At 44.1% G+C, this 19,555-nt stretch overlaps 1 protein-coding gene across 2 annotated transcripts in view; it reads right to left on the reverse strand.

Moving 5' to 3' along the window:
• The window catches only part of LOC115111488 (citron rho-interacting kinase-like), a 78,535-nt gene that overhangs the window by 36,181 nt on the left and 22,799 nt on the right, over positions 1 to 19,555 (reverse strand). Inside the window, exons 8-22 of one of the 2 annotated variants that reach the window (XM_065011509.1) lie at positions 19,373 to 19,498; positions 18,377 to 18,472; positions 18,034 to 18,150; positions 17,644 to 17,753; positions 17,351 to 17,525; positions 16,591 to 16,716; positions 16,413 to 16,466; positions 14,971 to 15,168; positions 13,503 to 13,696; positions 13,286 to 13,421; positions 13,100 to 13,204; positions 12,575 to 12,715; positions 6,584 to 6,694; positions 4,583 to 4,802; positions 4,253 to 4,423 (exon numbers count right to left, since the gene is read on the reverse strand). In XM_065011509.1, coding sequence (XP_064867581.1) covers positions 4,253 to 4,423; positions 4,583 to 4,802; positions 6,584 to 6,694; positions 12,575 to 12,715; positions 13,100 to 13,204; positions 13,286 to 13,421; positions 13,503 to 13,696; positions 14,971 to 15,168; positions 16,413 to 16,466; positions 16,591 to 16,716; positions 17,351 to 17,525; positions 17,644 to 17,753; positions 18,034 to 18,150; positions 18,377 to 18,472; positions 19,373 to 19,498 — 2,080 coding nt within the window. Of the gene's footprint in view, positions 1 to 4,252; positions 4,424 to 4,582; positions 4,803 to 6,583; positions 6,695 to 12,574; positions 12,716 to 13,099; positions 13,205 to 13,285; positions 13,422 to 13,502; positions 13,697 to 14,970; positions 15,169 to 16,412; positions 16,467 to 16,590; positions 16,789 to 17,350; positions 17,526 to 17,643; positions 17,754 to 18,033; positions 18,151 to 18,376; positions 18,473 to 19,372; positions 19,499 to 19,555 lie in introns of both variants that reach the window. The other variant, XM_065011508.1, reaches the window with a different exon arrangement.

Genomic DNA, 19,555 nt, shown 5'->3' on the forward strand with positions numbered 1-19,555 from the left:
ATACTATTATGTTATGGTATGAAAAGTAAAAGTTATTGGTTAAGCTGTTACTGAAAATGTAAGCAGAACGAATTAATTGTCTGGGCCTCTTGGGATGGTAAAGGGGTAGCGATGCTATGGTTTTTCAGACAGATAAGAAATGTCTGGGAGATGTTCCAGACCTAAAACAAAACAATGGGCTCTTGTGAGAATCAGAGAGAGGGTGGGAAACTGATGATGTCATGTTCAGTTTATAACCTGTGGAAAAATGTATTTGAGTTAGTACTCTCTGGAATAAAACGCTCTTACCTGGCTTTTAAGACTGGTCTCGATCTACTTCATGCATAATTAATGAACTTACACCTCATTAATGAATTAGAAACGAGTGCGAAAATGGTTTTGGCAATAAAACATAAAGGAATTTAGAATTCCTCTATCAGCGGTATAGGCTGAAAATCTGGAAAGAAAACACCTCTGTGTATGTATGGTGTGCAGGTCTGGGTTGAGTTGCAGGGCAGATAGCTGTGTGAGGGTCAATGGATTGGAGTGTAGGTCAACAGGTGTAAAGGAAATTGCTTCAGATTTCCAAAGCTGAGCACTTAAAGGGAGGAAAGTTTAGCTCAACAACAGTGAACTATGTATGTAAATGTTTTCATTCTCATCTATCCAAGTAGAATACAGACGCACAAACTGTATGTCACAAACAAATAATGGCTCCTTAACATGATAGGGTGATTTTATGTTAGCTGGTAATGTCTAATCATCCAATCTGCTGATTTGAATAGAATTTTTACAATGATTTACCTGACAGCAGCCAGGAATGAGCATTGATACAATATTCCAACATGGTGGTACCAAGAAACATTTCTTTATTATTTATGTATGTATGTATCTTTATGCATAGACATGTAAAGTTACTTTTGATGAACATAATCATTCATTGAAGTGAACACCAACTTTAGAGCTTGAGTAATTCAGTAAAGGGGCATTACTGGAAAGTGGAAGCTCCAATACAAGCATTAAAAACCCAAACTTAGTATACCATACTCTAAATGTTAAAAAATGTTTTAAAACATTTAGCAGACACTCTTATCCAGAGGAATTTACAGGAGCCATTAGGGTTAAGTGCCTTGCTCAAGAGCACAACAAATCTGCACCAGCAACTTTTCAGTTACTGGCCCAACGTTCTAACTGCTAGGCTACCTGCCGCCCTAAAGATCTGCCATTTGATCCTAGTGCAGAGCTTTTAAAATCTGGCCCATTCGGAGTAGAGGGTTAAAGGGATGGGACAGAAAACCGAGGGCTCCGGAGTTAGGAGAACTAAACTTTCAGAAGTGACCCTCCTTCTCTCTGTTGAATGTGAGAAAAAAGGACAAAGGTCTAAGGCATTAGGAGGAAGATTAATATTTGCAGGATGGTAGTGACCATCAGGAAAGCTTGCCTGGTTACTATTGCAGTTCCAAGTAGCTTTATTATATACTGCGTTATATGGAAATATGGACACATTGCTGAAGCCCACACAGATGTCTCATCTGGTGGTGTGTGTGTTAGCTGTGCACAAGGTCTTTCTGTAAATAACGGGGCCAATGTGTGACATTGCAACTAATATAAAAAGGATATGTATACAGTACACTACCGTTCAAAAGTTTGGGGTCACTTAGAAATGTCCTTGTTTTTGAAAGAAAAGCTATTTTTTTGTCCATTAAAATAACATCAAATTGATCAGAAATACAGTGTAGACATTATTAATGTTGTAAATGACTATTGTAGCTTGAAACGGCAGATTTTTTTAATGGAATATCTACATAGGCGTACAGAGGCCCATTATCAGCAACCATCACTCCTGTGTTCCAATGGTTATGTTCGCTAATCCAAGTGTATCATGTTAAAATTGCAACTGTTGTACTGATTAAAGAAGCAATAAAACTGTCCTTCTTTAGACTAGTTGAGTATCTGGAGCATCAGTATTTGTGGGTTCGATTACAGGCTCAAATTGGCCAGAAAACAAAGAGATTTCTTCTGAAACTCATCAGTCTATTCTTGTTCTGAGAAATGAAGGCTATTCCATGCGAGAAATTGCCATGAAACTGAAGATCTCATACAAAGCTGTGTACTACTCCCTTCACAGAACAGCACAAACTGACTCTAAACAGAAGAGAAAGAGGGGTGGGAGGCTCCGGTGCACAACTGAGCAAGAGGACAAGTACATTAGTGTCTAGTTTGAGAAACAGACGCCTCACAAGTCCTCAACTGGCAGCTTCATTAAATAGTACCCGTAAAACACCAGTCTCAACGTCAACAGTGAAGAGGCGACTCCTGGATGCTGGCCTTCTAGGCAGAGTTGCAAAGAAAAAGCGATATCTCAGACTGGCCAATAAAAAGAAAAGATTAAGATGGCCAAAAGAACACAGACACTGGACAGAGGAACTCTGCCTAGAAGGCCAGCATCCCGGAGTCGCCTCTTCACTGTTGACGTTGAGACTGGTGTTTTACGGGTACTATTTAATGAAGCTATATTACCAGATTATATTGCACATTTTTTGTCATTATATCCACAATAATTAATAGGAATTGCATTGGGTGTTGCGCAATAGTCTAGCCTACACAATTGCGCACAGTAGACTCGGTGTCCAATCCGAAGCACAAAACACATGAACACATTACCTTGATGCTTTTCCTGTTAAATCTAAGAACACCCAGCTGTAAATCAAGCAGACAACAACAGATGTTTCAATGTGGTACCAGGCACAACTCTCTTTATGAATGAGACACCAAAATATTCTGGATATTCCTTGCGAACACCTTTTTTCCAGCACTTGGTCTGTTGTTTCCAGAGCCGGGTGGCCCTATAAACTCACTACGCAAGTTGCGTAGGGCCCCGCAAATTATGCAAGGGCCCTGCCTCCCCCTCGTGTCAAAGTGGATGTCAATGTTTACAACTTCAATAAGAGGATGAAGTGGAACTAACCTTCTGGTCACGAAAAGAGAAAAAAAGAAAACACCATGAGAGTGAATTGCGGGAACAGCAATCAGGTAAACTTGTGTTCTCTCCTCTCCAAGTTTGATGTCAGCAAATAACTGTGGCGTTAAATTGTGCTAACTTGCAGTGCATCTCTCTCTAGTCTGTCTGTCTTGCTAACCTAGCTGGGCAGTGCATCTCTTGGTCTGTCAGTGTCTTGCTTGCTTGCCAGCCACTTCCAAAGCTGTGTTCTGTGACTTTGTGCCTGACAAAAGTGAGAGTGAAATACAGATATTTATTACGTTTGATAAACGCCAACGGGCAACGGTGTTTATAAACCGTAACTCGGGAAAAGATAAACGCATCGCACGTGAACATGCGTTCATATGCAAGTGCACGAAATGAAACCCGCGCTTTCCAGCAGCATCCTCTGTGGGGACCAGTCCAGACAATATATGGGCATGATGGCACTCCTCACAGGCGCAAATCATTTAAAAACAAGACAATGATTATCTAGTCTAATGCAAGATGGAAAGCAATGGATTGACACTGACTATTGATTTATATATTGAATTAAAAATGTTGATTAGCTGGGCATACTGGGAAATATGGATGCACATCTCTCAGTAAATAATAACCAACAAGAATTCAGCCAAGTCATAGTATAGTATAAATAGTATTTTATATTTCAGCCTCAGCCAGTACTAACACAGACCCAGTACAGCCGGCTTCAGCAAATACTAACACAGACCCAGTACTGGCAGTTTCAGCAAGTACAAACACAGACCCAGTACAGCCGGTTTCAGCTAATACTAACACAGACCCAGTACTGGCAGTTTCAGCAAGTACAAACACAGACCCAGTACACCTGGCTTCAGCAAGTACTAACACAGACCCAGAACTGGCAGCTTCAGCAAATACTAACACAGACCCAGTACACCTGGCTTTAGCAAGTACTAACACAGACCCAGTACAGCTGGCTTCAGCAAATACTAACACAGACCCAGTACAGCTGGCTTTAGCAAGTACTAATACAGACCCAGTACAGATGGCTTCAGAAAGTACTAACACAGACCCAGTACAGCTGGCTTTAGCAAGTACTAACACAGACCCAGTACAGATGGCTTCAGAAAGTACTAATACAGACCCAGTACAGCTGGCTTCAGCAAGTACTAATACAGACCCAGTACAGCTGGCTTCAGCAAGTACTAACACAGACCCAGTACAGCTGGCTTCAGAATCCTCACTGGTACCCTAGTTTATAGAAAGACCCATAGACACTCCCATGTCTACTACTTCTCCAGAAGGACTCACCCTCTGGGGGGGCAGCCTCCTTCCTGCGGCCAGAGTTCGAGGTAGCCAGCAGGTTGCTCAGGCCCTGCTGGTGCTCAGGAGACTTCACCATGGCAGACATCATCATCTGCTGCCGCGTTGTGGCAGGGGTGTCAGGGGTACCACCATGGTCCACAGGTTTGTACTGGACCACTGGATGTGTGTATAGAGAGAGAGAGAGAAATCATAAAGGGAAAGTTTGATGTGGTGTGAGTTTGATGTGCTGCTTGTTGTGAGATAGCATGTGCTGGACCACAGCAGTGGTCTTCAGTGGGATAATTTCCTGTTTATTTGAGATGACAGTGTCCTCACCCTCCTCTCGTAGGGAGCGCAGCTCCAGTCTCATCTTCTGCAGTGCATCCTCCAGCTCAGAGCAGCGGGAGCGCTCCTTGTCCAGGGACACTTTCATTTCACTGTACTGCAGGGGCACCGGCTTCATGGAGGGTGCAGGGGATACCTGCTGGGGCACCTGGGACTGGCCCTGGGCTGCCATGGCAGCCAGCAGGTCCTCTCTGCGCCGCCCAAATAGACCCTGGAACAAACATACACAAACACACACACAACTGTCACTGAAAAACATTCTGAGAAAATATTTGGGCTAAAATAAAAAGGTCCATGAAAAGGTGCTCTAGAAATGGTAATGTACAGTGGGGCAAAAAAGTATTTAGTCAGCCACCAATTGTGCAAGTTCTCCCACTTAAAAAGATGAGAGAGGCCTGTAATTTGCATCATAGGTACACTTCAACTATGACAGACATAATGAGAAGAAAAAAAATCCAGAAAATCACATTGTAGGATTTTTAATGAATTTATTTGCAAATTATGGTGGAAAATAAGTATTTGGTTAATAACAAAAGTTTATCTCAATACTTTGTTAAATACCCTTTGTTGGCAATGACAGAGGTCAAATGTTTTCTGTAAGTCTTCACAAGGTTTTCACACACTGTTGCTGGTATTTTGGCCCATTCCTCCATGCAGATCTCCTCTAGAGCAGTGATGTTTTGGGGCTGTTGCTGGGCAACACAGACTTTCAACTCCCTCCAAAGATGTTCTATGGGGATGAGATCTGTAGACTGGCTAGGCCAATCCAGGACCTTGAAATGCTTCTTACGAAGCCACTCCTTCGTTGCCCGGGCGGTGTGTTTGGGATCATTATCATGCTGAAAGACCCAGCCACATATCATCTTCAATGCCCTTGCTGATGGAAGGAGGTTTTCACTCAAAATCTCACGATACATGGCCCCATTCATTCTTTCCTTTACACGGATCAGTCGTCCTGGTCCCTTTGCAGAAAAACAGCCCCAAAGCATGATGTTTCCACCCCCATGCTTCACAGTAGGTATGGTGTTCTTTGGATGCAACTCAGCATTCGTTGTCCTCCAAACACGACGAGTTGAGTTTTTACCAAAAAGTTCTATTTTGGTTTCATCTGACCATATGACATTCTCCCAATCTTCTTCTGGATCATCCAAATGCTCTCTAGCAAACTTCAGACGGGCCTGGACATGTACTGGCTTAAGCAGGGGGACACGTCTGGCACTGCAGGATTTGAGTTCCTGGCGGCGTAGTGTGTTACCGATGGTAGGCTTTGTTACTTTGGTCCCAGCTCTCTGCAGGTCATTCACTAGGTCCCCCCGTGTGGTTCTGGGATTTTTGCTCACCGTTCTTGTGATCATTTTGACCCCACGGTGTGAGATCTTGCGTGGAACCCCAGATCGAGGGACATTATCAGTGGTCTTGTATGTCTTCCATTTCCTAATAATTGCTCCCACAGTTGATTTCTTCAAACCAAGCTGCTTACCTATTGCAGATTCAGTCTTCCCAGCCTGGTGCAGGTCTACAATTTTGTTTCTGGTGTCCTTTGACAGCTCTTTGGTCTTGGCCATAGTGGAGTTTGGAGTGTGACTGTTTGAGGTTGTGGACAGGTGTTTTTATACTGATAAGAAGTTCAAACAGGTGCCATTAATACAGGTAACGAGTGGAGGACAGAGGAGCCTCTTAAAGAAGAAGTTACAGGTCTGTGAGATCTAGAAATCTTGCTTGTTTGTAGGTGACCAAATACTTATTTTCCACCATCATTTACAAATAAATTAATTAAAAATCCTACAATGTGATTTTCTGGATTTTTTCTCTCTCATTTTGTCTGTCATAGTTGAAGTGTACCTATGATGAAAATTACAGGCCTCTCTCATCTTTTTAAGTGGGAGAACTTGCCCAATTGGTGGCTGACTAAATACTTTTTTGCCCCACTCTATGTATTACTGTAATGCACTCTGTATCACTGTACCTGTATTGTGAGCTGTCCAGTCTCACCTTTTTCTTCTTAGAGCCCCCCTGGTCCACCCTGGCCTGGAGGAAGTCTATGAGTTTGGATTGCTGGGTGATGGTCCCCTCCAACTTCACTTTCTCATGGGAGTACACAGCCTGCAGGTGGAGCTAAGTGAACATTACTAAGGCATTGAATTTCTACTCATGTACGTCTGTCTGTCTGTCTGTCTGTGAGTCAAAGCAATTCAAATGTTATCGGTCACATACACATGGTTAGCAGATGTTACTGTGAGTGTAGGGAAATGCTTGTGCTTCTAGTTCCGACATTGTAGTAATATCTAACAAGTAATCTAACAATTCCCAACAACTACCTCATACACACAAATCTAAAGGGATGGAATAAGAATATGTACATATAAATATATGGATGAGCAGTATATACATATGAGATGAGTAATGTAAGATGTGTTAACATTATTAAAGTGACATTATTTAAAGTGACTAGTGGTGGTGTGTGTGTGTGTGTGTGTGTGTGTGTGTGTGCATCAGTGTTAATTTTGGTACTCTTTTTAGATTTAGTCTAGTCTTAGTCATTTTGACTAAAATATCATTAAGTCACATTTTTTTCGTCATAATATAATGATTTAGTCTAGTTATTCAAAATGATGAAAATGATGAAAATAGTCAACTAAATGCCCTTCCTTTTTAGTCATATTTTAGTCACATCACATTTGTATTGCCTCATTAACCTATAGTAAACATAAATCACTGACTTCCATGTGCAAACATACTAGCCTTGTCCTACTAACACATTTTTCGGCTTAACATCTGTTGTGGAAATTCTTACACAACGATTCTCTTCCCAACAGCCAAATTGTCAGTAGAACACATTACTCTGCAGCAGATAATACATTGCATACCTTGACAAGGGCTCCAGACTAATATTTTCCACAGTTCCACCAACTTTTTCAGTGGCACCAGCCCATGATTTTGTAGCACCAAATTTTTGTTATCATTCATCTTATAAAGTCATTCACAGTGCTTTAGACTGTGTAATAGAGGTGGTAGGCTATTCAATAAATAACTTGTTTCATCTAACATGTCCAAGCAGGGAAGGCATGATTCAAGATATTTTGATGTGCAACCTAATCCAGTGATTGTCATGAATTGTGAGTTGACAATAGGGTATTGTTGTTTGTTATATTTTAATGTTAACCACATGAGGAAGTGAACTCTAAACGCAATTAGCTAGTTGCCTGGATACAGCCCTTAGCCATGTTATTTTGGCTATATAACACAAACACCCGAGTGCTTTATTGCTTAATTAGAGATCTAGCTAATGTGTTTAGAGTTTTCACTTCCTCATGTGGTGAATTCTGGAGCCCAATTTTAACAGTAAAATATAACAAACAACAATACCCTATTGTCAGCTCAAAATTCATGACAATGGCTAATGCGCATTTCGCGCACTTCATAATTTAAAGCCATATCAAATATCTGGGTTGTAAAATACAGTAGTTACTACTGAGTTCAATATTAAGAGATTACAAATACAAATTATACCCACAGAAAGCTGAGAACAACAGTAGTTGTTTTCATCGCTATGTATTTCCAGCAATTTGACTTTTTAATCTTTAATACAATTAGAAGCCTTTTTCCTCTCGTTCGGAGAGCACATCAAGTGGTTCGCTCATTACAGCAGCAGGACCCAGCAGAACAGGACCCAGCAGAACAGGCCCCAGCAGAACAGGACCCAGCAGAACAGGACCCAGCAGAACAGGACCCAGCAGAACAGGACCCAGCAGAACAGGACCCAGCAGAACAAGACCCAGCAGAACAGGACCCAGCAGAACAAGACCCAGCAGAACAGGCCCCAGCAGAACAGGCCCCAGCAAAACAGGCCCAGGGGATGGTTTGGGATGAGTTGGACCGCAGAGTGAAGGAAAAGCATCCAACAAGTGCTCAGTATATATCATCAAGGCAAAGGGTGGCTACTTTGAAGAATCTCAAATATAAAATACATTTTGATTTGTTTAACACTTTTTTTGGTTACTACATGATTCCATATATGTTATTTCATAGTTTTGATGTCTTCACTATTATTCTACAATTAAGAAAATAGTAAAAATAAAGAAAAACCCTGGAATGAGTAGGTATGTCCAAACTTTTGGCTGGCACTGTAAGTGTTCACACCCCTGAGTCAATACATATTAGAATCACCTTTGGCTGTGATTACAGCTGAGAGTCTTTCTGGGTAAGTCTCTAAGAGCTTTACACACCTGGATTGTACAATATTTGCACATTATTCTTTCAAAAATTCTTCAAGCTCTGTCAAGTTGGTTGTTGATCATTACAAGACAGCCATTTTCAAGTCTTGCAATATATTTTCAAGCAGGTTTAATAACAAACTGTAAATATGAAGAAAATAGTTCAATAACGAGCCTAGTTGGTTTTCCCATGGAAAAAATACAGGAATCTTCCAGACAAACTAAACACCTTTTTAACCCGCTTTGAGGATAATACAGTGCCACCGACGTGGCCTGCTACCAAGGACTGTGGGCTCTCCTTCTCCGTGGATGACGTGAGTAAGACATTTAAACGTGTTAACCCTCGCAAGGCTGCCGGCCCAGACGGTGTCCCTACCTGGGTCCTCAGAGCATGCCCAGACCAGCTGGATGGTGTGTTTACAGACATATTCAATCTCTCACCATCTCAGTCTGCTGTTCCCACATGCTTCAAGATGGCTGCCATTGTTCCTGTACCCAAGAAGGCAAAGAAGGCAAAGGTAACTGAACTAAACGACTATCGCCCCGTAGCACTCACTTCTGTCATCATGAAGTGTTTTGAGAGACTAGCCAAGGATCATATCACCTCCCCCTTACCTGTCACCCTAGACCCACTTCAATTTGCTTACCGCCCCAATTGGTCCACGGACGATGCAATCGCCATCACACTGCACACTGTCCTATCCCATCTGGACAAGAGGAATACCTATGTAAGAATGCTGTTCATTGACTATAGCTCAGCATCCAACACCATAGTACCCTCCAAGTGTATCATTAAGCTTGAGGCCCTGGGTCTCAACCCCACCCTGTCAATTGTGTCCTGGACCTCCTGACGGGCCGTCCCCAGGTGGTGAAGGTAGGAAACAACATCTCCACTTTGCTGATCCTCAACACCGGAGCCCCACAAGGGTGCATGCTCAGCCCCCTCCTGTACTCCCTGTTCACCCATGAATGCGTGGCCATGCATGCCTCCAACTCAATCATCAAGTTTGCAGATGACACAACAGTAATAGGCTTGATTACCAACAACGACAAGACGGCCTACAGGGAGGAGGTGAGGGCACTCGGAGTGTGGTGTCAGGAAAACAACCTCTCACTCAACGTCAACAAAATAAAGGAGAGGATCGTGGACTTCAGGAAACAGCAGAGGGAGCACCCCCCTATCCACATCGTTGGGAGAGCAGTGGAGAAGGTGGAAAGTTTTAAGTTCCTCGGCGTACACATCACGGACAAACTGAAATGGTCCACCCACACAGACAGTGTGGTGAAGAAGGTGCAACAGCACCTCTTCAACCTCAGGAGGCTGAAGAAATTTGGCTTGTTAGCCAAAACCCTCACAAACTTCTACAGATGCACAATTAAGAGCATCCTGTCGGGCTCAATCACCACCTGCTACGGCAACTGCATCACCCACAACCGCAAGACTCTCCAGAGGGTGGTGAGGTCTGCACAACGCATCACCGGGGGCAAACTACCTGCCCTCCAGGATACCTACAGCACCCGATATCACAGGAAAGCCAAAAAGATCATCAAGGACAACAACCACCCAAGCCACTGCCTGTTCACCCCGCACCCATCCAGATGGTGGGGTCAGTACAGGTGCATCAAAGCTGACCCCGAGAGACTGAAAAATAGCTTTCTCAAGGCCATCAGACTGTTAAATAGCCATCACTAGCACAGAGAGGCTGCTGCCTACATACAGACTTTAAATCATTGGCCACTTTAATCACTAGTCAATTCAATAATGTTTACATATCTTGCATTATTCATCTCATATGTTTATACTGTATTTTATATCATATTGCATCTTGCCTATGCCGCTCTGTCATTGCTCATCCATATATTTATACGTATATATTCTTACTCTTATTCCATTCCTTTACTTAGATTTGTGTGTATTAGGTAGTTGTTGTGGAATTGTTCGATTACATGTTAGATATTGCTGCACTGTCAGAACTAGAAGCGCAATCATTTCACAACAACATCTGCTAACCATGTGTATGTGACCAATACATTTGATTTGATTAGCTGAGCTAATGGATGGGCTGGACATGCCGAGAGATGAGTTCAGATTGGTCTGACATGCTTCCGTCTATAACATGAGCTGCAAAGTATGTGCAGAAAATCATGTCTACCGTGGCTTTTTTTGAAAGATATCATGAAAACTGAAAAAGTTTTGCTACTGATCTCAATATTGCTGCCCTGACGTTAATAGCGCTATCGGTGTTGTTGTCACGGAAGAAGTTGACAGAGTTTTGAAATCAGTGGAATGCCATGTGGAAGCAGAGAGATGATTGCCAAATGCGGAGAGAGTCCAAAAAGAGAACACAGTAAGAAGGCTGTTGTATAAAACACCTGTCTCCGGATTTCAAACTAAGGGCAACCATGGCATCCATGACAGAGAGAGAAGCGTTCATCCATGTATACGGACGGGTAAGAGTCTAGCTACATTTTCGAAAGTTATAAGTTTCTAATTTGTCAGAAATTCGTTTTCATTGCAAGTTAAAGTGTACTGTTAGCTAGTTAAAGTTATCTGGCTTGCTCACTAGCTAACATTACATGTATGATCTGTGTAGGAGCTCTAGAAAGAGGCCAGAGTTGAATTTCTGCCTTGGATGACTATTCAAATCAATTTTCCCAGTCTGAGTTTGTTTTTTCAGAGTTCCCAGTTGTTTTGAACACGGCATTAGAGTTGGGATTATGGTTCATCGTTTTAGCTAGCTAGCTAGCTAGATGTCTAAACAACACAGTCCACTATGCAAGCAATCATTTCACTGTACCGTTTACACCTTCTGTATCCTGTGCATGTGACAAATAAACAAAGATTTTATTTGATATAGTGTGTGTTTACCAGAGACGGTAATGTGAAGAACAATAAGACCTTCACCAAAGTCAGTTTAGGATATAGGCCAATAACTAGATACAGTTAATTTTTACTACTACTTCTCCAGTAGGTGTACCAGAAATTCACGGGCCATTTTCTCAGAAGTGGGGTAACAAGTTTTTCAACTTTCAAAGCACTTTCTCAATGTTTCTTAAATGCAGTGTACCATTTTCTAGCTCGGAGTCTCTACTTTTATCCAATGTAAAAAAAAAACACCATTACAAATGTGTCTACAGCGCATTTGGAAAGTATTCAGACCCCTTCCTTTTTTCCACATTTTGGTACGTTACAGCCTTGTTCTAAAATTGATTCAATAAAAACATCTCAGGACATCAGACTGGGGCAAAGGTTCACCTTCCAACAGGAAAACAACCCTAAGCACACAGCCAAAATAACACAGTAGCGGCTTCAGAACAAGTATCTGAATGTCCTTGAGTGGCCCAGCCAGAGCTGGACTTGAACCCGATCGAACATCTCTGGAAAGACCTGAAAATAGCTGTGCAGCGACGCTCCCCATCCAACCTGACAGAGTTTGAGAGGATCTGCAGAGAAGAACAAGAAAAGAATCCCAAAATAGAGGTGTGCCAAGCTTGTAGCGTCATACCCAAGAAGACTCGAGGCTGTAATCCCTGCTTCAAAGGTGCTTCAAAAAGTACTGAGTAAAGACTATGACTACTTATGTAAATCTAAATGTTTTTGCTTTGTCATTATGGGGTATTGTGTGTAGATGGATGAGGAAAACAAACAATTGAATCAATTTTAGAATAAGGCTGTAACGTAGAAAAATGTGGAAAAAGTCAAGGGGTCTGAATACTTTCCGAATGCACTGTGTGTGTGTGTTTGCTCAAGCATGCGTGCGTAGAGTACCTGGATGTTCTCCAGCTGGTACTCCAGGTCAGTCCTCTCAGTCGTCAGCAGGTCAGTCTGGTCCACAGCATCCTGCAGCCCCTGGGTTAGCCGGAAGATGTGGCTCTTCTGAACATCGAACTGCTGCTGCAGGTTTCCTTGCTGAGGGAGGGACACAAACAGTATCAACAGACATTCTGTGATATTTCACTTCTCACAAGACAAACAAACATACTCGGTTATAATAGAGGATTTTTTATTAAGCCCAGGTATGTGACATTATATATTTTTTTATTTATTTTACCTTTATTTAACTAGGCAAGTCAGTTAAGAACAAATTCTTATTTTCAATGACGGCCTAGGAACAGTGGGTTAACTCCCTGTTCAGGGGTAGAACGACAGATGTGTACCTTGTCAGCTCGGGGATTTGAACTTGCAACCTTCCAGTTACTAGTCCAATGCTCTAACCACTAGGCTACCCTGCCGCCCCATATGATATAAATAACTCAAATATATAACGGGCAGAATAAGAAAAACGTAGCCTACGTCATCCAGCAGCCTCTGCTTCTGCTCACTCTCAGTCTCCAGCTTCTGCTGCAGACTCCTTGTATTCATCTCCAGCATGGCATGCTTCTTCTCCAGGTCATTCAGCTAGAGGGACAGAGACAGGATGTACGGGTCTGCTTCAGACAGAGAGATAAACAGAGAGACAGACAGACACATAAGGCTCACTGTGTCAGAGAGGCTCTCTGCTTTGAGTTTCTGGTCCTTGAGGGCCTCCTGCAGGGCCAGAATCTCAGCCTTGTGCTCCTTCACTGCCTGCTCAATAGACTGACGAGCCTCCGAGTTGCGCAGGTCAGCACGTAGCCTGAAGAGGAATAAAAGAGGGGACCATATGAGTGTGTGTTTGTGTGTTTATGTATGTTGTGTGTGTGTGTGTGTGTGTTACCTGTTCTGCTTCTCGTTGTCCAGCAGTCTCTGGATCTCCCTGGTCCTCCTCTCAGCCTGGTTCTTCTCTTCCTCCAGGGCTCCCCTCCAGGCATCCCATTGCCTCTCCTTCTCCAGCAGCTCATCATTCAGAGTCTCCAGCTCCAGGACCTGCTCCTCCAGCATGGTGCACGTGGTCTTCAGTGTCTCAATGTTCTAACACAGAACATGGAAAACATAGGAGGGGTTACGAATAGAAGTCATGCTATTCTACTGTTCAACTGGTCTGTTCTAACGGACAACATGAACATCTTAGAGAGATTGTAAGAGATGAGCTTACACGAGACAACTATTTAAGGTACTTTCAATAGAGTTTTGTGGTCTTAATGATGACTGTTCTGAAGTCAGCCCTCTGAGTAATGGACATAGTATCCCAAACCAACGTCAGTAATGTCAGATTCTGATCATCAGGAACATTGACATTCAATGGGTTGTGCTCCACAGTTAAAAATAGATACAAGTAACTTTGAGAGATAGGGCACATACTGAGCTACGTCTGTATGTTTCCTATTTCCTTTGCTTGAGACAAACACTGGGATAAAAATATAGCTGCAGCAGCACCATGGTCCTCTGAAGTCCACCCATCCAGGGCTGACATGACCTGGGAACGATGCGGATGACACATCCCTCCCACTCATGGTCGGATCCCTCTATGACTTCCATCCCTGGTTACACAACCACTAGCTAGGACAGAGATACAGAGCTCTAGCTACTGAACGCCTACACACACCCCATCCCACAGGGGCAGAGCACAGCATCACACAGCCTCCCCCCTCCCCTCACTTCCAGCCTTCCTTCCTCCCTACCCCCCTCTCCGTCCTCCCTCCCTCCCTCCCCCCTCCTCTCCTGAGCTGGAGATACATAACAAAAGAACAGTCAAGTATCTTCTGCCTGATTTATACTCTCTCCACTCAATCACATTAGCTGGTATAGTGTGTGTGTGTGTGTGTGTGTGTGTGTGTGTGTGTGTGTGTGTGTGTGTGTGTGTGTGTGTGTGTGTGTGTGTGTGTGTGTGTGTGTGTGTGTGTGTGTGTGTGTGTAACCTATAATTGATTGTTGAGGAGTATGGAGAGATGTGTGTGTCAGTTTGTGTGTTTGGGAGTATGTGAAATGAAATGTCTGTGAAAGAAAGAGAAAAATAGAGAGAGAGAGAGAGAGCTCTCTATTATCCCAATTCTGTTAACATGTTAGAGTGTGTTTGTTCTATACGGTACTATGTACCTATGGTCATGAGTGAGTGTATGTGTCACACCTAGGGTTGCAAAATTCTGTGAACTTTCAATAAATTCCCTGGTTTTCCAGAAATCCTGGTTGAAGGATACCAGATCTCCTACTTATTCCCTCCTGATTCCGAGATCCTCAGAACAGGGATTTTGGGAAAACCAAGAAGTGTCTTGAAAGTTTGCAAAATTTTGCAACCCGAATCACACCTGTTTTTGGTTGTTGAGGTGCATCTCGCGGTCAGCCACCTCGTGGCGGAGGCGGTCCACATCCTGACCCAGATGCAGGCGGTCCTCTGTCTCGTCCGTGGCCTCGTCCAGCTGCTTGGACAGGTAGAAGTTCTGACGGTTCAGCTCAGAGTTCTCCTGGGTCAGCTGGGTCAGCTGCTCCTCCAGGTCTGTGATCACCTGAGGGAAGGAGGGTGGGAGACATATTATACTAGGCTCATTGCCAGCTTCTACACAATATTATATCATTTGAATGTATACTACTGCAAGATGTATTGATGTACAGTGTATTCGGAAAGTATTCAGACCCCTTCCCTTTTTCAAACATTTTCAGACCCTTTGCTATGAGTCTCGAAATTGAGCTCAGGTGTATCCTGTTTCGATTGATCATCCTTGAGATGATCTTGGAGTCCACCTGTGGTAAATTCAATTGATTGGACATGATTTGGAAAGGCACACACCTATCTATATAAAGTCCCACAGTTGACAGTGCATGTCAGAGCATTGAAAAAAATGTCTGCAGCATTGAATGTCCCCAAGAACACAGTGGCCTCCATCATTCTTACATGGAAGAAATGTGAGCCTCCCGAGTGTTGCATCGTTCTAAGGCACTGCGGAGTCACTACAGCCTGGGGTTCGATCCCAGGAGAACTTTCCAGAAGGACAACCATCTCTGCAGCACTCAACCAATCAGGCCTTTATCGTAGAGTGGCCAGACAGAAGCCACTCCTCAGTAAAAGGCATATGGAAGCCTGCTTGGAGTTTGCCAAAAGGTACCTAAATGACTCTCAGACCATGAGAAACAAATTTCTCTGGTCTGATTAAACCAAGCTTGAACTCTTTGGCCTGAATGATAGACGCTTCACAAGTCCTCAACTGGCAGCTTCATTAAATAGTACTCGCAAAACACCAGTCTCAACGTCAACAGTTAAGAGGCGATTCTGGCCTTCTAGGCAGAGTTCCTCTGTCCAGTGTCTGTGTTCTTTTGCCCATCTTAATCTTTTATTTTTATTTGCCAGTCTGAGATATGTTTTTTTCTTTACAACTCTGCCTAGAAGGCCAGCATCCCGGAGTCGCCTCTTCAATATTGACGTTGAGACTGGTGTTTTGCGGGTACTATTTAATGAAGCTGCCAGTTGAAGACTTGTGAGGCATCTGTTGCTCAAACTAGACACTCTAATGTACTTGCCCTCTTGCTCAGTTGTGCACCGGGACCTCCCACTCCTTTCTATTCTGTTTAGAGCCAGTTTGCACTGTTTTGTGAAGGGAGTAGTACACAGCGTTGTACGAGATCTTCAGTTTCTTGGCAATTTCTCACATGGAATAGCCTTCATTTCTCCAAAAAAGAATAGACTGGGTATAGATTTTTCATAACATCAACCTTAATACAAGACTAATTGAAAACAGAGAGAGAGGTGGCATACCGCACAGCTGTCTCTGAGGGCATCATACTTGCGCTGGATCTCGTCTCGGTGGGCCTACCAGACAGATAGAGAGAGGGACAGGTTTGGTGGCTGTACTACAGTACTTCATCATAGCATATGTAATAACATGAGTAATAACAATAAACTGTTACAGTATGTATGTCCCTCTTGCACTCACTCTAAGAACACAGATTTCCTCCTCAGCCTCAGCGGTGGTGTCCTCGAGCTCTGATTTGGCCTGCTGCAGCTGACTCTCCAGGGATTGGCGTGCCGCTTGTAGCCCACTGATCTGAGAAACCCTCTCCTGTAACGACAGAGTCAGCTCCGTCACCTGACGCTTGATCTCCAGCTTCTGCTCCTCATGCTCAAGGCCCATCTAACGACATGACGGACACACAGAGGGAGAGACAGGGAGAGACAGAAAGGGGTCAGGCTGAGGAAGGAGAGAGTCAGAGAGATGAGTCACCCAGAGGAACGAGAGAGTCAGAGAGTTGAGTAACCCAGACAGAGTCAAAAAGTTGAGTCACCCAGAGGAAGGAGAGAGTCAAAGAGATGAGTCACCCAGAGGAAGGAGAGAGTCAGAGAGACGAGTCAAGCAGTGAAGGAAAGAGTCAGAGATGAGTCACCCAGAGGAATTATAGAGTCAGAGAGTGGAGTCACCCAGAGGAATTATAGAGTCAGAGAGTGGAGTCATCCAGAGGAATTACAGAATCAGAGAATAGAGTCATCCAGAGGAATTATAGAGTCAGAGAGTAGAGTCATCCAGAGGAATTACACCCTACATGACCCTCTATCTGGAATCTCTCTCTGCCAACCCCCGACAGCTCTTCTGGCTCCTTCCTGCACTCCCCTCTCCTCCTTCCTGCGACACTAACCGTTCTGTCCTCTCCTTCCTTCTCTGCCCTCCTCACCTCCCCCTCTCCTCCTTCTCTCCTCACCTCTCTCAGCCTGTTCTCCAGCTCCAGCACTCGGCTCTTGTTGCTCTGCTCCTGCTGACTCATCTTCTCCAGGTGCTCTTCCAGCTTGGCGTTCTGGGCCTCTAGTTTCCCAGCCTGAGACTCCAGGTAGAACTTCTGTTGTCTCAGCTCCGAGATCATCTCCTCCTGGGCTTTCCTGTCAGGCCCAGACAGATAAACAAACACGCAGCACAGTCAGTATCACTGTGTGGCGAATCCTCCTAACTAATTAACCAACTAACTAACTAACTAACTAACTAGTCCACAACACTCACATGTTCTTCTGGGTGTAGATGCTGCTGTTGGCTGCCAGTTTGTTGGCCTCAGATAGCTCAGTAATCCTCTGCTCCAGGCTGGCCATCTTTGAGTCCATGGCATTTATGGTCTGGGATGGACAGAAGAGTCAAGTTTCAACACACATTTACATGCAACCTCAACATGTCTGACAATTTGCAGTACATTCATAATGTTAACTAATTTATAAAATGCTCACTACTATTGTCAAAACAAAACAGTACATGTCCAATATATGACAGTTGCCTTGCAACAAGTTCTTCCGAGTTTGAAATAAACCAAGTCAGTGTGATTAATGTGAAAAATAAACCAATTCAGTGTAATGTGAAAATAGGCCAGGCCACATCCTAACTCGGCTGGCCAGCTCTTACCGCCTTCTGCTCACTGATGATGCTGCACTTCTCCTGGACCTCCTCTTCATACTTGCTCTGACTGGATTCCAGCATCTCCTTATCTGCCATGCCTGCCTTCATCTGGTTCTCCAGAACCTGGTTAATATAAGAGAGACAACACAATATCAACGAGGCTACAGCTCAGGGTCAAGGCCCAGTCAGGGTTTTTGTGACCAAGGGACCTGCCCAGGAAAAAATCTGGGCCCTAGTTAAAGGCAGCAACAACCTCTAACAGTGTGAATACACCAGTAGTCCTTAATATGATACTCTCCTGAATGGGTGTGCTAAACAGGAGAGAGACGTTGAGGCTCTGGAGCTCTACCTTGATCTTCTCTTCATAAAGCTTCTCCTTGTGCTCCAGGTGGGTCTCCACACGTTGGGCTGTGGACTTGCTCTCACGCAGACTCTCCTCCAGGTCCTATGCAAACGAACACGTTAGAGTACATTGTTTATTCAGCCTTTTCACATTAGGACACAATGCCATGATATTATGCAGTAGAGCAAGGATAAAATGTACACCAAAAAATCTCAGGCACAATAAAAAATGATAGCTGTGCCACCAGAGACTCTGGGTTCGCGCCCAGGCTCTGTCGTAACCGGCCGCGACCGGGAGATCCGTGGGGCGACGCACAATTGGCATAGCGTCGTCCGGGTTAGGGAGGGCTTGGCCGGTAGGGATAGCCTTGTCTCATCGCGCACCAGCAACCCCTGTGGCGGGCCGGGCGCAGTGCGCGCCAACAAAGGTTGCCTTTCCTCCGACACATTGGTGCGGCTGGCTTCCGGGTTGGATGCGTGCTATGTTAAGAAGCAGTGCGGCTTGGTTGGGTTGTGTATCGGAGGACGCATGACTTTCAACCTTCGTCTCTCCCGAGCCCGTATGGGAGTTGTAGCGATGAGACAAGATAGTAGCTACTAACAGTTGGATACCACGAAATTGGGGAGAAAAAAGGGGGTAAAAATTCAAAAAAATAAAAAAACATGAAAAAAAACAAAGATCTGTGTTCACAATCTGTCACTTTTGGGTCTGAGACAGAGAGAAACCACGCTGTGAATGACCCCCAGAGAGTGAGGGCTGAATCCTAATGTGAGATCATCACTGATGTCAATGGGAGATGCTTGAAAATTACACTTACGAACGCAGATCTGAATAATCTGAATAATAAGGTGAGGGAGTGTATGTGTGTGTATCTAAGCGAGTGTGTGTATGAGCAGTGAACACACATATGTCCTGGAGGGCTTGTGTGATAATCACTCCAAAGAAGGGCATAGTTGTGAGGGCCAGAGGGGGGCTGAGGGCCCCTCTTTCCCCTCCCCTTACGATGATTTGATCCGTCATCTGCTGGATCTGCTGGGCCTTGCTTTGCATGTCCTCCTTCAGCTTACTCTCCCTGCGCTCAACTATCTCCAGCCTCTTCACTTGGCTCTCCAGGGTCCTCCTGCCATCCTGCACACAAACACACACACACCCACCACTCAGGCTAGAGTAAGTCTGCTGCCACCA

Source organism: Oncorhynchus nerka, linkage group LG27 (assembly GCF_034236695.1).
Source record: "Oncorhynchus nerka isolate Pitt River linkage group LG27, Oner_Uvic_2.0, whole genome shotgun sequence".
Taxonomy (NCBI): Eukaryota; Metazoa; Chordata; class Actinopteri; order Salmoniformes; family Salmonidae; genus Oncorhynchus; species Oncorhynchus nerka.